At 39.8% G+C, this 17,290-nt stretch overlaps 1 protein-coding gene across 1 annotated transcript in view; it reads right to left on the bottom strand.

The window, feature by feature from the left end:
* The window catches only part of ptchd4 (patched domain containing 4), a 64,694-nt gene extending 47,610 nt beyond the window's left edge, over positions 1–17,084 (bottom strand). The window contains exon 1 of the mRNA XM_085432843.1: positions 16,111–17,084. Coding sequence (XP_085288969.1) covers positions 16,111–16,710 — 600 coding nt within the window. The 5' untranslated portion in view covers positions 16,711–17,084. The remainder of the gene's footprint in view (positions 1–16,110) is intronic.
* Positions 17,085–17,290: the final 206 nt, after the last annotated feature.

The raw sequence follows: 17,290 nt of genomic DNA, 5'->3' as shown, positions 1-17,290 counted from the left end.
AGATTTTCTTGAAATATCTTCCTCCAATTTTGAGACTATACTGCCCACCCTGTTTCTGGATTTTGGTTTAGTTTTTGAAAAACAACACAACAATTACATAGTAAAATATTTCATGTTATTCTTCAGCTGATGTTCTCTTTAAATTGTTTTAGAACCAGATAATTTCTCATTTTACCCTGATACATAAAAGAGGGTGGGCTTTCTTTTTTATATGAGGATCCTGCATTGAAAGTATATATGAAAGACATAAAAAAGAATAGTATAGTTTTTGTTGTTCATCATTTATTTCCCTTGCCTGGTTTAGATTTTTAGGTAATGTGTCCAAATATGTGTATTTATTGTGACTGTATGGTAAAGTCATTAAACTAATAATGCACACATTATAGCTATAAGCTTATGCCTCAAAAGTAATTATACAATTATTTAAAGCTGCAGCGCAAATATTGTATTGGTCTATTTAATCACTAAATCAAGACACGCACCAGTGAAACTGTGAAACTCCTGCCTGGTTTCCGCAACCAGAACAGTTTCAGTTTTAATTTGCAGCTTATTGTAGATGTGCTTTATCTTGTCACAAACACAATAATCCAGCACAATCAAATAGTCGCAATGTGCTGTTTCACAGCAGGGAGCTTGATAAAAATCTGAGGCTTCTAGATAAATAAATCCCTGCAATTGTTTGCTTCATTTTCAGTAAACAATTTACTTCAGTGTGAGGAGAAAGGAGTTATTCCACTCTGGGATTATGTGAACAGCAGAATAAACTGGTGGTGGACACTGCATTTTGAAGTCACATGATTGAGCTCATCCATAACTCAAAAGTCAGGTTTTCTGTCAGAGTCTGAGACTTTTATTACTGTCTGCTTCAAATCGATCCATTTATAAGAGCGAGATCTGCATGTTATTTTTGAGCTTTATCATTCTTCGAAAACAATCCCAACTCGGTGCTTCAGATTTGTCATTTCGTGACAGTGTACGAACATGTTTATGTAATGTAATCACATTACATTGCTGAGGGAGCTCAAAAAGCTTTTGCTCCAATTTCACTTGTGTAATTTCGCAAAGCTCAAATTACTCTATCACACTCACTTCTTGGTTTCACTAAAGCATTTCAAATGAATCTCAACAGTCACAGCACACTTATGTATAAATATCTGCACTGAGCCAATACATGCTCAGAGTGTGTGCAGTCTTAAACATGCGTGCCTTTGAAGCTTTAAAGAAAGTGAGTAATGAGACATAATCGGGGCAACAATTTCTGTGCCTGCAGAATTATCAGCTTTGTTCTCTATTCTTTTTTGTGGCAGTCCTTATAAGACAAAATATACTTGCGTATGAGAGTGAGGCCAGGTGAGCACAGAGAGACAAAAAAGGAACTGTGTGTGATAAATGTGCTGAGTGATGTGTGAAAGAGGGAGGTGACACCTCACTGCTGTCTGAGGTGAGATGGAGGTGGTGATGGTGGAAGAGGTGGAGAAAGAGCTTTCCTGGTCCAACCCCTACTAGTATTTGAGTTTTCTTTAAAATACCTAATTTTTCACTATGTTCAATAAGTCCACATTAGGTTCAAACCAACACATTATTAAATAAGCAAAAGGTAAAAAAAAAAATGGGTAAGAAGACCTACAGTAAGAATCAGGAAGGTTTGAATTTTCAAACATATGCTACAACCATTATGCTAGCCCAGGTTTGTTATTAGCCACCTGTTACGTTGGGATAGTTTTACATAAATGATAAATACAGCCTAAAGGAGTTAATAGAACTAAAGACTTGTATTCTAAAAGACTCAGACAGATGAGATTTCTGAAAACCATCTACCTTCAGTTGTTCTGCTTACATCAGCTTATAGCTTATGTCTCTCACAGCTTATGTGTTAGGTGATATAGTAATCACTCACCACTCTCTCGCTTTTCCCTCTTACTGGTGCAGTGAGAGCTACACCTTGTCCTACACCACACACCTATTCTGGTATTAAAAGTAAAGGTGGCTAGTACTCTGTTAGCTCCCCAGCAGCACAGTCTCTAACAACGTTTGTTGTGAAAATCCAGCTTTGCATTATGTTCTGCCAAGGGTACAACCCCCACACCCCACTCACAAATTTTGTGATCGAGCGAATGTTTTAAATATTTGATTGCAGAATAAAATGCAGAATATTTGTTGGCAAACCTAATTGTAGCTGGTTTGGCACTGACCGGGTGGATTTTAAGATAGTAACCTAAACCAAATCCTACACCTAAGACAGGTAGTTGATAGGTTTGTTTAGCACAAACCCCTCGCTGGAACAATTAGAGACAATTCTACTACAATGGCAAAAAGCACTGGACACCAGGCAGAGCTCTTTGTGTGATCTCGTGCACGAGGGAGAGAACTGTGACGAGCGCTGCTCCTGACGCTCGAACCCCAGTCACTCTCAGTTAGCTCCCCCGTAGCACTGCTCTTTGTTGTGGTTACATGAATATGCATAGGTTCATTAACATATGACATCTTACATAGGCATACACGTGAACAAAGAGTACCATCTGTGTGTATGTGTAGGTATGCGTGTGTGTTTTTGTGTGTGTGTCAAGATGTGACCCTGTGAACGACTCCCCAGAGCTGGTGCCAGGAGTCTAGCGGTCCACCTAAACAAAGGGCTCTTATAATTAAACAGATACAGAGTAGGTGTCCTCCTATACCATAAATCAGTAAGAGAAGGTACGACCTCTCTCATGACCTTAGGGTGTGTGTGCATGCCAGAACCCTCTGGAAGGCACACTACTAAGGATCAGACAGCCTATCAATATGCAATCGATTATATATACTCATATAAGCATATATGAGTATATATTTCTAAACATACATCACAATCCAACAATATAAACCTAACAGTAGTCATTATTGAAATTAAAGTGATTGGACGTGCAAAAAGATGTCCAAGTCAAAATTACTGAGGAGTAGAAAGTAAAACCTGACCCAAACATGTTTTCACTCATAGTGACCTTCTGAGGTGAAACATACGACTGGATTTAGACTTCTGTGGGAACTCTGAATTCTAACTTACGATGTAACCAGAAAACCTTCTTAACCCTACACCACAACCTTCCACGCCATTCAAGTTGTTGCAGACTGCATCAACCTGACGTGTAGTTCCATAAACAAACCAAACCATATTCCTGGATCCTAAACCTGTGTTTTGGAGGTCCTACGGTATATTTCTTGTCATGGTTTGCTTTTGTCTGTTGAAAAGCTCATCTTGCTAGTTTGGGGTTTCTTTAACTCTTGCTCTTTACTGTGTCTTTGCAATAAGAGTTAAAGAAACTTTTGCCATTTTAGCTAAGAACAGCTAAGATGGCTGTTCTTAGCTAAGAACAGCTAAGATGGCAAAAGTCTTCATTTCTGTACAGAAGTTGACTGCTGAAACACTTTTAACCCCATTCAGCTCAACCCCCACAACCACCAATGGGGTTCCCATTGGTGCAAATGAACACTTAAAACTCAGGGATGCTACAGTTATTCATAATAAAATTTAACAGTCATATAAATTACAAGAGTTTTCTGGTAGAAAACAGCAAAACAGGAATGTTTGCAGATATGGTAAAAGGCTATCAGGGAAAGCAGACTGCTTATAATTATGTACAAGACTTTTCAGATTTCATCACTATACAATACTGAGCTTAATATTATATCCCCAGCCTGTAATGTGCTAGCTCCTACGTTAATGTCACCCAATGTAATGTGGCTATCACGAAAACTAACAGTTAAATGGTAAATGTCTAAGCTGAAAGGTTAACATTAATTATATTTTTATTACTTAAATGTTGCTCAAACTTAGGTTAGTATAGTTTCTAAAACAAAACTAGAACTAGAGGTTAAGTCAAATTAAAATAAAAACTATACTTCTACAATATTTTTGAAACTAACTGAAACAATTTTGTCCACTTCTAAAACTAACCAAAATGAAATACAAATGTAGAGGAAGTATCCCTAGTTTTGGTATCTGTTAGCTATGTAAAAATAAATAAACATTACAACTTCTCTATTAGTGAGTCACTGATAGACTTTTTTGAGTCTGAATGCTGAGTCCACTGTTTCCAAAAAGTTGTGTTTTTATTGTAACACATGCACTAATTTTCATAAATCTTGCCTGTCACTAAAAAAGAAATGAATAAAACGTACACTGAAAAAAACTTAAACTAAATTAAAACTAAACATTTTCAAATGATAAAAAATAATAATCTGAAATAAAAAAAATCTACTGTGGAAACTAAAGTGACATAAAAACAGAATGTCAAGACAAATTAAAAGCTAATTAGAAAATAAAAAATTATAATAACTGTGGTTTAAATGGGAGCTCTACTGACCTTCATATGATACCGTCATCATAATAATCATTATGAACATTAACTACTTCAGTGAGAGGAGGAGCTGTGTTTCCGTCTGTCCACAGTAGTGCTGTGTTAAGTTGTGTATAAGCTCAAGGAGGCAAAAACAGGCAAAAAAAGAATATTATTATATTCTTTGAAATGAGTGCCTAAATCAATATTATTTATTCATGGCTCAAGAGTTGGGTGTTCGTCTCGTAACCGGAAGGTTGCCAGTTCGAGCCCTGGCTCGGACAGTCTCAGTCGTTGTGTCCTTGAGCAAGACACTTGACCTACCGCCTACTGGTGATGGCCAGAGGGGCCGATGGCGCAATATGGCAGCCTCGCTTCTGTCAGTCTGTCCCAGGGCAGCTGTGGCTACTACTGTAGCTTGCCTCCACCAGTGTGTGAATGTGAGAGTGAATGAATAGTAGAATTGTAAAGCGCTTTGAGGGCCCCGAAAAGTGCTATATAAATGCAATCCATTATTATTATTTTAATCTTAATTAATAGCTTAGTATCAGTTTTCTAGGCAACCCTATACTGATATATGTATATGTAATGCAGTGGTTTATACATTCAAGGTTCAAGGTTCAAGGTTCAAGGTTCAGGATTGCTCTCCCCCCGCTTCAGGACACCTACACCAGGAGATGCCGGACTAGAGCAGCGCAGATACTGAAGGACCCGTCCCATCCAGGCAACAAACTGTTCCAACTTCTGCAATCTGGTAGAAGGTTCCGCATCTTCCGGGCAAGGACAGAGAGACTCAAGAGGAGCTTCTATCCCCAAGCCATCCGTGCCCTAAACACACACACCCGCCCTCTCACATCATCTATAATTGACTGAGACAGGACTCTCTTCCAGACACTCTAAACCAAGGCACAATGTACATTTCAATTCCTTTAATTTTAAATATGTTTATATTGTCTATCCTGTAAAATAGTCAGATGTCTATTCATATTAATGTACAGAATTCACCTGCTTGCTGCTACTACTGCACATTCACCCAGTGTATATACTATATGTATGTATATATATATATAGTGTTCTTCCTCTACACCCCCCCCCCCCCCCCCCCCCAATTTTTGCACATGTCGAGGAGCGTGTCAGGCTACATTTCACTGTGTGTTATACTTGTATAACTATGCATGTGACAAATAAAGAACCTTGAACCTTGAACCTTTATTTATACTATTTTTTACATGTTCCTATGATATAATGAAAAATCATAAGGATTTCATAAGTTAGTTATTTTTCACATAATTTTAAAAAGGTCCATCCATTCATTCATTCACTTCCGCTTATCCTTTTCAGGGTCGCGGGGGGCGCTGGAGCCTATCCCAGCTGTCATAGGGCGAGAGGCGGGGTACACCCTGGACAGGTCGCCAGTCTGTCGCAGGGCCAACACACAGGGACAGACAACCATTCACACCTAGTTATCCAATTAACCTATCCCCACAAGTTGCATGTCTTTGGACAGTGGGAGGAAGCCGGAGAACATGCAAACTCCACACAGAAAGACCCCGGCCTGATGGTGGAATTGAACTCAGGACCTTCTTGCTGTGCGGCAACAGTGCTAACCGCCGTGCTGCTAGGAAGAAGTCAGTATTTGCTCAAACATTACAAGCTAATATTCATTTTATAAAATGTATTCTTCATTTTATACATAAGCTGTTATAACAACAGATTGCATTATTGAAAAGGCCCATTAAAGATAATGGGCCTTTTCAATAATGGCCCATTATTGAAAAGGCCATTATTATTATTTCTTATCTATTATTTATTTATTTTGATAATGAATTTGGGGAAATATTGTATGGGAATTGACAGTTTTATAATTAAATACCAAGGTCATTTTTCAAGTACAAAATACTGATTTATTGAGGCAGTGATTTTATTGTGTGCATAATTCAAAAACATTAACCATGTAAACCCTTGAGCAAAAGATAATTTCTCTAAGAGTTGTGAAATCTGTTACTGTCATTACTGCTCCATGCTTCTTATCCAATAAACAAGTGTTAACCTATAATTACTAATGAGCTGGAGAGCAGCAGTTAATATCTGTATGACCTTGGACAAAATTTAGTTTTAGGTACACCCAAGTATTTGGGTAATGGTGTATTGCTTAAGGTTAGGGGTTAAATAGAAAAGTATGTATTTCAAGGGATGTCACTGGAACTAATACTTACAATACTTGTCAAACTTTTTTTTTCTTTACCACAGGCACATAGGAAGCATATATGCCAAGGCTACAATATGCTGACAGGTGTTCTAGTTTAGGCTAAAAAAGAAGAATGATGCCCACAAGCACAGCAAACATGAAAGATGGCATCTAGTGCGGCTGTTCTGAAGCAGATTAACAATTCAAACTGAACTACCAGGATTCGGTTCTCTCCAAAAACCCGTTCTCAATTCCCATCCCTAGTTCCTTCTAGCCTTCCCAACATCTTAATCTGTCCTGTCAACAAAATAGAATTTTAACATTTTAAATTAGTAGAATGTTATGTACAAGTTTCTAATCAAGCAGTTTATGTTTAACTACATGGGAAAATCATTTTTTTAAATATTAGAATAAGTACTGAGAGTGTAATTCTACTGACATTATTATAGACAACTTAAGTATCATGAACATTTCTCCTGTTGTTTCAGTGGCTACATTTCTACATTTTTTTCATAATATTTTGTGTTTTTATTTAGAAAATTCAAATATAGCAGACAGATTAAAATAGCAACATCTATTTTAAGCTTTTTCTCCTGGGAATAAAACTTGGCAAAAAGTTTTTTTCATAGGTTATTTCTGTATACAAGTATGTACAGAAATAACCCTGGTTGTAACATCAAAGAGTAGGATAAGGCATTAGAAGTCCGAAAAATTAATTAGCCCAGACAGCTCGTCACACTGGCAAACAGCAAGGGGGAGGATTCAGGAACACGGAGAGTGCAGAGTGACTGACACAGTGCAGGGAGAGCTGGAGGTCACATAAACCTTCAAGACGGTAATATTGTAGTTCGATATTTTAGTTCGAGAGAGTGATGGGAGTAAGACTGAAAATATATTACATTAAATTCATTATATTATAAGAAATTATAAGAAAACTTGGAAACTTGTATGTAATTTACATATTCTTTTCACCTAAAAACAAGACTGAAGACAAGGCTGGACGATGGTATGGTGAATTTTCAAGATGAGAAAATTTGATAATTGACACTGAATTTGGTTTTGTTTTGTTGTTCCTATCAAAAGTCAAATAGTTGAAGACGCTCTCTAAAGAAAGTATTTTATGATACTGAAGAAAGCTGAAATCTTTCAAATGCTGTGTACTTTCTAGTGTTAGCACAAAGTGAAAAAATTCAGCACAGTTCAGGAGGGCATGAAGTCAAGTTCAACCACAATCCCAGCAGATTATCTTATCTCAGTGCCCAGCCCACATAGTAGAGTAAGCCAACATTCTGCAGATCCAATTGGCCATATAGAGCACACTATCTATTTGAGCTGTTTTAACTTGCTCAAAGTTGTTGTGTAGTTGTTGTTCTGCAAACTGCTTTGCAACCCATCTCAGTTCGTAAAATTTCTTCCCTCCAAGATATTCCACACTCAGTGGTTGTAAGTGATGTTAAGGCAAAGTAGAAATGTTTAGGAGCCACGGTAATTCCACCAAAGTCAAAGTCAAAGTCAAACTAAACTTTAATGTCATCTCTGCTATATCCATTGCAGCATACAGAGAGATGAGGCGACAAGTCTCCGGTTACATCAGTTTTAAAAAAAGCTAATAAATAGATATAAAAAGAGAGGAAAATAAATATACACTTAAGTCTTAGGGGATCAAGAGAAGTTACAATTAGAATTTACAATTTACAGTTTGGAGTGGTTTAAAGTGACCAGTGTAGCAGCTTATAAAATGGAGTAAAACAAAATTGTCCATAGAGCAGCATGTCTTACAGAGGCAGTGGTATGTAAAGTGCAAAAGAGTTGGTTAACAGTTTGTGTGGGTGTGTGTGGTGGGGGGGAGGTCTGGTAGTGAGTTCAGGAGTCTGATGGCTTGTGGGAAAAACATATTCCACAGTCTGGAGGATCGGGCCCCAATGCTGCGATAGCGTCTGCTGGATGGAAGGAGAGAAAAGAGTCCATGTGAGGGGTGTGAGGGGTCAAGCATGATGCCAGAGGCCTTATTATTATATCAGCGGTTGTGGTAGATGTCCTTTAGCAAACGGAGAGATTTCCGATGATCTTGGCAGCTACTTTAACAATTCGTTGTAGTTTGCTGAGATCGCCAAAATTGCAGTTGCCGAACCACACGGAGATGCAGCTGGTCAGAACGCTCTCTATGGTGCCCCTGTAGAATGTGGTGAGAATGGGAGGAGAGAGGTTGGCCCGTTTCAGGCGTCTCAGGAAGTGGAGGCGCTGCTGGGCCTTTTTGATGATGGTGGAGGTGTTGGTGGTCCAGGTGAGGTCGTCTGAGATGTGAACTCTCAGGAACTTGATGCTGTTAATGGTCTCTACCATGGAACCGCGCATGCTGAGTGTGGGTGGACCGAGTCAACGATCATCTCCTTGGTTTTTCTCCACATTCAGTGACACGTTGTTCTTGCAGCACCTGGACGCCAGCTGTTGAATCTCATCTCTGTATGGTGACTTGTCGTTGCTGCTGATGAGTCCAACCACAGTTGTGTTTTCAGCGAACTTGATGATGTGGTTAGAGCTGTGTAGTGTGGTGCAGTCGTGTGTCAGGAGGGTGAATAAAAGTGGGCTGAGAACACAGCCCTGAGGAGCTCCTGTGCTAAGCCTGATGGTGCTGGTGATGTTGTCGCAGATTCGGACGGACCGAGGCCTCTCTGACAGGAAATCTAGTATCCAGTTTCAAACAGAGGTGCTGAGTCCCAACTTGCTGAGTTTGTCAAACAGTTTTTGGGGTACTGAGGATTTCTTTGGCACCATGATGATGGTGGTGAACTTGAAGCACGCTGGGACGATCATCTGGCTCAGTGAAGACTTGAAGATGTCTGTGAAGACATCAGCCAGCTGATCAGCGTAGTCTCGCAGCACACGACCTGGGATGTTGTCTGGTCCAGCAGCTTTCCGTGGGTTGACCTTGGTGAAAATTCTCCTCACGTCGGCTGCAGGCAGAGAGATGGTCTGGTCAGTGGTGGGGGGCATGGCTTTCTTCACTTGCGTGTTGTTCAGTGCATCAAACCGTGTGTAGAACTTGTTCAGCTCCCCAGGAAGTGTGGTATCTCCATCACAGCACAACACTCCAACACACCAAACAGTAGGGTAGCAGAGTGCTGAGATTGGTAGTGTATAAAAGTTGCCAGAGCTCAGTTCAGTTATTAACAGTTCCAAACCTCTTCTGTCATTAACAGCAGCACAAAAACTGTGTGCCAGAAGCTTCACAGCATGGGACTTTAATGGCTGAGGATCTCCTTGAGGTGTAATGTGTAGGTGCCCCAGTACTTTTGTCCATATAAGGTATAAACTTGCAGCTATAGGAATGTACAAAAACATTAAATTACTGTTTTACTGAAGCTGTACCCCACGTTAACACGTTCACATGTTTATATTAAGTGGCACAGCACGATGGCAAGGTAGGAAATGGCACTGAAAAAAAATGTATGTAATAAAGAATGTAATAAACTACGTCACTCTGAAGTGGCAAATGACAGTGAAATGACTCATTCTAATTTAGTGGCTCTTCAGTACTACCATTTATTTTCTTTTAGCATTACATTGATCATTTATGTAGAGCAGTAGCTGTCATTCAGAAAACAGCCTCAAAAGATCTTTTTTTTTCTATTTACTTTTGTGCAACAGCAGATTCTTGTGGCTGTAGGAACTATAATAGGAAAAAGATGAAGGCCAGCAAAGGGAAAAACATGGGGTAGAGGGATTGAACATCCAAAAATCAGCCTCCAGGGCTAAAAACTGAAGCCAGTGCAGTTCCTAAAGTGTCCTCTTGAGTCTAACTGAAAAAGACAGTCAACCCCCATAGACTGCCAAATTTTAAGTTCATGGGGATTGGAAAACTTTAAAGCAGAAAACAAACAGCCTGATACTAAAATTTGTTATAGCTTGTTTTTCTCTTCCATTTTTTTAGACTTAAAACAACTTGTATTAATCGTATTAAGACTTGAAGAATTATGGATTATTAGAAACATGGTTACTTTGAATCTGTGGTGGGTTCTGAAACATCTGGCTGCAGCTGTTTGCTTATGTGTCACCCCTGCTAATTGAAGTGAACCTTGACTTTTTGACTGTGTGCCTCTTGTTGGTGCCTTTTGAATCATTTTGGATGCAGTTATCTGAAGAATTGCTTCATGTATTATTATTTGTTGTAACAGCCTGTCAGTGTTTCAGTTTTTGGTGAATGAAATTCCAACTACTTTATTTGTATATGACAAAACAATAGTTAGCAGGAATCAGTGTCTGCATGAGGTTTATGGTGACATATTGCTAATATGACGTGTTGCTTTATGTGATATTTAGCACTTGCCTATGTCAATCTACAACACAAATTCTAATACAGCAAAGCAATGAGATCAAATTATGATGATCTTCAATGCCAAAATGATGTCTTTTTTAAAGTACCACATCGGCAGGTACATGGTTTTCCACCTTCTAAAAGAGTGCTTTATCATTCTTTTTGGGAAATGACATGACACTGAATAAAACGGCTCAATGAAGAGAAAACACAAATTCTAAAACCACGCTGGGCTACAACTTGACATCCAAAAGAAGAATACACTGTCTGTCTATCTAACTGAATATTAGGAGCCAAACAGTCTGTAACAGCGCGATGGATGGCCTCATCACTGTGCTCAGACACTGATGCTGCTCGGATGGCTCTGCTGTGGCAGCTCTTGGAGGAAGTTACAACCCACCATCCTGGAATCCAAGCATGTGATACTCTGAATTTGTGTTCATGTCAGTCTGAGCCCACTGTACATGTGCTGCAGATAGAGAAAGTGTAAAGTGGCCTGTACATCACAATGAAATTAACTAGTGGTGTATAAAATGGATATTAGAGTGACTATTTCTGTGTGCCAAAAAGTGATCGTCTGCCAGAAAGTGATTCCCGTCCGCTGGAGCGTGCGCAGCTGCTTAAAGCTGTAGTGCCCAGATTACTTATGTAGACAGCTACTTCCGTGCAACTGATATAAGATGTGGTAAGCTGAACACAGCTTCAACCGTCTGTTTGTTGAAAAATATTAACGCAACCGCACTACATTTTCTTGTTAGTAATGGTAACGGCGTTGTAATGATAGAAAGAGTAATTAGTTAGATTACTTGCCGTTAGTAAAGCCGTTACTTGTAACGCCGTTATTCCCATCACTGGTTAACGGTAGTTGACAAAGACCTGTGGTTCTATGGGAAACTGATCCTCATCTTCTTTGCTGTCCTACCTCTGTAAATACTCTTCTGGTTAGATTTCAGGCCTAGTCACTTTTTCAAGCCACGCTGAACACAATAGTAAGTACATTTTGTAAATTATGGATAACATTAGTGTCCAGCAGGACAGTAAAGCAGCATATGCCTACTGTAAGCAACAAACTTTGGAGCTGACACGAAACACGAAACTCTAGTTCTTCTACTAGCTACTTGGCTGGCTCCAACAGGAAGTCAATCCTCATAGACTCTGGTATATACTCGTAGCACTTCAAGTTAGGTAGTCAAAGCAGTCTATGCCCACTGCGCAAAGTGACTTGGAGTGACATCTTTTATAAATTGTTTTTGGATGTACAATTTTGGTCCACTGAAGGAATTGTTTATGAATGTTATGTTGCCGTCTGTCTGACCTCTGTGTTACAGGCTACCTATAATCCAAACGTGGCCATTGTGGATGTCTTATTAATATCAAACAACTTAGACATCATTTTTATACTGCTTCTATAGTATCTGCAGTCTAATGTTTCCAGAGGGTGGAGGGCATGTTTTCTGTACAGAGATCAGCAGACATCTTGGAGATGTCTGCTGATCTAATCTTTAGAGAAAGTAGGGTATTTTGTCAACACCATCAGATGTCAACACCATCAGGATTTTTGTCTGACGGTGTTGACCCTTTTTCTAATGATGTTGACAAATGTCACAAAAGTGTGCTATTCACCATTTATATTAAGTTATTTTTTACTAATATTTCAGTCATATTACTTCTTGTGTATTTTACTGATATTTCTGCTTCACGGATGTGTCAAATATTATCAAATTTGCCTTATCTTGAATCTCATTGTGTATGTATACATTATTAATCCTGTAGGAAAATGCTTAGTCCTCTGCATTTAACCCATTCACTCAGTGATGCAGTGGGCAGCTACCAATCCAGGATAGCCTCTGTTTGTTGGATTTGAACGCCCAACCTTTCGATCATGTGGCATCTACTGAGCTAGCTGTCCCCCGAGAGCTATTCTTTAAGTGATGATGTATGAATCCTGCTTCCAGGCCCAAACTACTCTGTGTTTGTTAAGCCTGTTGTGCTGTTAAAATGTTTTAATGCTTTTTATCTTGTTCTATTACATCTGAACAAGCCCCTAAAAACAGCCAGTGATCACTGTCAGCCTAACCATCGGAAACCCTCACGTTAACTTTTATCAAGTGGAAAAAAGTTAGCATTCATCCTCCAGCTTCACTGTGTTTATGTTATGCTAACACAGCTGTGTCGCTAGCGATCACGTAGCACATCACTATATACCAGCTAGCCCAACTTCAGTAACCTGACAATAGTCACTGCTGTTTAGTTTTCTGTCTCCATTTATGTTGGAAGTGGTAGCAGAGCTGGTATATCATGTTCAGGTGGAAACAAGCAATCTAACTTTAACTTTAAATTTCATATATTCTGTTTTCATGGATGCCTGGATGTTACACCTGCTAGTGCAGCCACACTGATCATTTTATTAAAGATGAAAGAATTTAGACAGTTTGTGACTCTCAGTGATGCCGCAGAGTTCCTTTGCTTTGGGATCTGCAGCAGAGTTTGGACCTGGAAATGGCTAATGACATCAAACTTAATGGCTGGATAGCATTTCTATTGCTTAATGCATAATTGTGTTGTGAATATTCATCCTTAATCTGTGAAAAAGCACAAGGTTCAGAAGAATTATAGTAATTAAAAAAATGGTACATTTCAGGCTAGAATAGCAAAGGGGAACCTGTCAGCAGAGGAACGAAAGAGAAGGAACAGGGATGATCAAAAAAGAAAGAGAGAAAAAAATAACAGCCAGCCTGAGTTGAAGAAAGAGTTTCTCATAAAGGAAAGGGAAAGATGGAGAAATAGAGTGAAAGAGGGAAAAATAAAGAACACCAGTGATCTGAAAGGAAGAGAAAAAAGTCAGAAGAGAAGGTTTTGGAAACAAGCACAGAGAGTCTAAAGGAGAGAAAGTCCAGCAAGGTCTAAACACACAACCACAGAGAACTTTAGGAATCAAGGAGTAGTAGGTAGCTGGTGAACTATTAAGATGTAGAACTTGACATGTGCAAAAACAGAATTGTTATGATGTGTCTTGTGATATTACAAAGGTTGTTAAGGTTTAATTGTCATTTTGAAAGAAATAATATCTTGTTTTCTACTAGTGTGTCACCACCGTCAGATTTGTGTCACCACCGTCAGCACCTTGTCAACTCCATAATATGGAGTTTTTGTTTATTTTTCTCTTTTGGAGAACCATATAGTTTCCTCCCTCATGATCTTCCAATAAAAATACGTAATTTTCTCAATAAATGTGTAATTTGCATGTTGCTTAATATGATTGTTTCTTATACAGATTAAATACAAGCTTCTGAAAATATGTATGACTGTAACTCTAATAATAAAAAGCCAAAACAATCTTACTTTTAAATGTGGTATAATTACTTTGAAAACATATGTGCATAAACAATAGAACAGAGAAGCTGCTAATAGTCAAAATAGCTGAAACAACTTAATTTAAAATATATATTTTTGCATTTCTTTGTGTCTGACGGTGTTGACAAAAACCTTGCACTTCTCCAGCAAAAACATAAATTATTAAAAAATGTTACACCTGGGAGATTGTACCAAAACATGGTGAGACAGCCAAAACTTTGTGTAACAATTATATGTAAATATGTTTTTGAAAAATCAAAAATTATATTTTAGAAAATTAAAACCTGTTTTGTCCCTAATCTCAGGAATCACAGATATGACAGATTTAACCTGGTTACAAACAATTAAATTGTTTAATTGAAGCAGATAAACCAGTTAAAAAAACAGGAATATGTAAAATAACAAAAAAAGGTACTGAATAAATCAATAGACTAACACATAATAGATTAATAGATTGTGTTTGTTTATAAATAATTTGTATTCATGCATATCATGTTGATAACACAATACTGATATTTGTAAATAAAAAAATATAACATTTACTAACAATGTAAATTTCTTGCACCTGCCATAGACATCCCCATGACCTCCAAAAGAATTGCCCAGTTGTAAAGTTCAAATGCTGAACGTCTTATTCACGTCCAAGATAGGCCATGGTTGGACGTCCAAATTGTGAACCTAGTTTGGACGCCATATAGATGTCCAGAATTGATCATGGACCAACAGACCCAATATGCACATCTATTCGAAGTCCAATATTTAGGGAGATAGACCTCTCCACCATGTTTGTGCTGTTATAGAGATTTTTATTGGAAATACCTGACAAATACTCAAAGCCAAAGTTTGCAGTTTTAATGAGTGAAATTTCAGAATTAGTCTATTATTTAGTGTTAATTAGCATTTTCTATGTCTGTGCATCGCGGTAGTTATGTTTATTGATATGGCTTGCTAACAAAGCTAGCATTAGCTGATTAGCATGGTTGTGGCCATAATACTAATGCTGACTTGACATTACCAGTTTCAAAACACTAAGATGTCACTAATGTTGACAACCAAAACGCTCAGCTTGAATGTTTACAACAAGTCATTTGCTAACTAATAGATGATGTCAGAGTGATCTGTCCATTTTTTATATCCAGTCTATACTTTGAACCCACAATGCACTCCACTGCCTGCCTTGTGGAGTGACAATACTGCAAAGTGTGCTAATCTCTATCAACAACAAATGGAAATGAATATTCCTTATTGAAAATCAGGCAAGAGTGCAGCAGATTTACAGCTCATATATATGTGAGCCTTCTGAGCTCCAATATACCTTAATGTCTACATGTTGCATCTAGAATTCTTTTTTTATGTTGTGGTGGGTGGCCTGTAATAAATACAGCTGCAGATCCAGTACAGGTGAAGCTACAGGCAACCAAGATGGGATACCTGTAAGGCCATAGGTACTGTGGCCAATGATTGTGCAGCCAGGAGGGAGACACTGCATCAAAAAAAAAAGTCATATAGTCAGGATATCCCTGTGTGTGTGTGTGTGTGTGTGTGTGTGTGTGTGTGTGTGTGTGTGTGTGTGTGTGTGTGCGTTTGTGATGTGAGTGAGTGAAGGTGGAGGAGCAGATCAGGGCAAGCGGCATGCAGCCAATCAATTCACCTGCACCAAAAAGGGAGGGTGAAAACTGAAAAGCCGGCTGTGTGTGTGTTATGGAGAGGCTTCCCCTTCGCTGGCTGATATATGAGGCACTGTGCAGCCCCAAATTACAGTCTGGTATACAAGTGTTTTCTGTTCATTCAGAAATTATAGCAAGCTCCGAGGGCCAGCCTCAGAGCTTCACATGCTGACTGCTGGGGCTGCTGCTCTGATGGAGATGGGTTTGGGGAGCGTGTATGCGCACGTGAAGGGCCTGGCTGAGAGGGAGAAAGAGAGAAAAAAAAACCCTCACCTTTAATGTTGTGTTCGGATAACTAATGGGCACCTTGTGGAAAGTGCTGTTGGAAAGCACAGCCTGCCTGATGTCTTCGAAGATGGTGATGATATCATCCAGTAGGCAGCGCTTGTCCCTGTGGCTCAAGACGCAGAGGTGCGCGAACGTGAAATTGAATCCCTTGTAATTGACGCGCAGATCCAACACCTGCTTGTGGACCTGCAGGACCTGATCGGCCAGCTCCAGGATGTTCCCCCCGGACTTGGCGAGCAGGATCAGCCTGCCATATCTGCCCGGGGTGTGCAAATCCGAGTACAGCTTGTGCTTTGACTGGTCGATTTGAAACAAGCTGTTAGCGAGACTCCGCTCGATCTTGGCGAGGCTGTGAGTCGGGGCGACCAGTACCTCCAGGTCCGTCTCCGGCTTGAATCGGCTCAGCACTGTAGATCCGAAAATGATGGTGAGCACCGCAGGGACAGTGAGGAAGAAAACGGGATGTCTGCTAACGAATAAGCCCAGCCAGTAGAACGAAGCCTTGAGCCCTCTGTGTATCACTTGCCGCAGCATCCTCCACAAAATCCAGCTTGCAGATGCCCCGTGTCCTCCGATGAAGCACATGTGACATCAGACTCCGTTCCCCGGCTTAGTACAATTCGTAAGAGAATTACACCAGGCTACAACACCATGCACACACTCTTACATGCACACACGCTTACACACTCTCACACACACGCACTCGCACACCTGGAAAACAGCACTGCAGCAATTCGCGGCAAGGCGGGCTAACGCGCGCGCGCGCACGCACATACACGCACGCATACTCAGACAGTCACAAAATCATAGTGCGTGAGCCGAACGAGACGAGTCCACGATGTCTGATCTCAAGCCATTCCGCCTGCGTGTGATGGAGAGAATGCTGCGAGTCTCCTGCTCTGCACCGGCTGCAGTAGCAGCGACGAGCCGCGGCAGTGGGATGTGCATGTGTGTGTGAGTATGTGTGTGTATGCCTTCTGTCTGCCTCTACAGCTCTCACACCAGCGGTGGCGCCTGATTTATGTACTTAACTGTAACCATGTGGCGGGGTTGAAGAGGAAGGATGGATGTGGAGGGAGGGAGGAGAGGGGTGACCCGTGGTTATTTTTGGGAACCGGGGAGGCAACATGATAGTTGTGAAATGCTCCCGCAGGTGGCTGAATGA

The sequence above is a fragment of the Copadichromis virginalis genome, linkage group LG15, assembly GCF_057382275.1.
Source record: "Copadichromis virginalis isolate Kocher_CV1m ecotype Utaka linkage group LG15, C_Virginalis_male_GT1.1, whole genome shotgun sequence".
Taxonomy (NCBI): domain Eukaryota; kingdom Metazoa; phylum Chordata; class Actinopteri; order Cichliformes; family Cichlidae; genus Copadichromis; species Copadichromis virginalis.
Note: the sequence above shows the minus strand (reverse complement) of the source record. Positions and strands in the feature narration are given on the sequence as shown.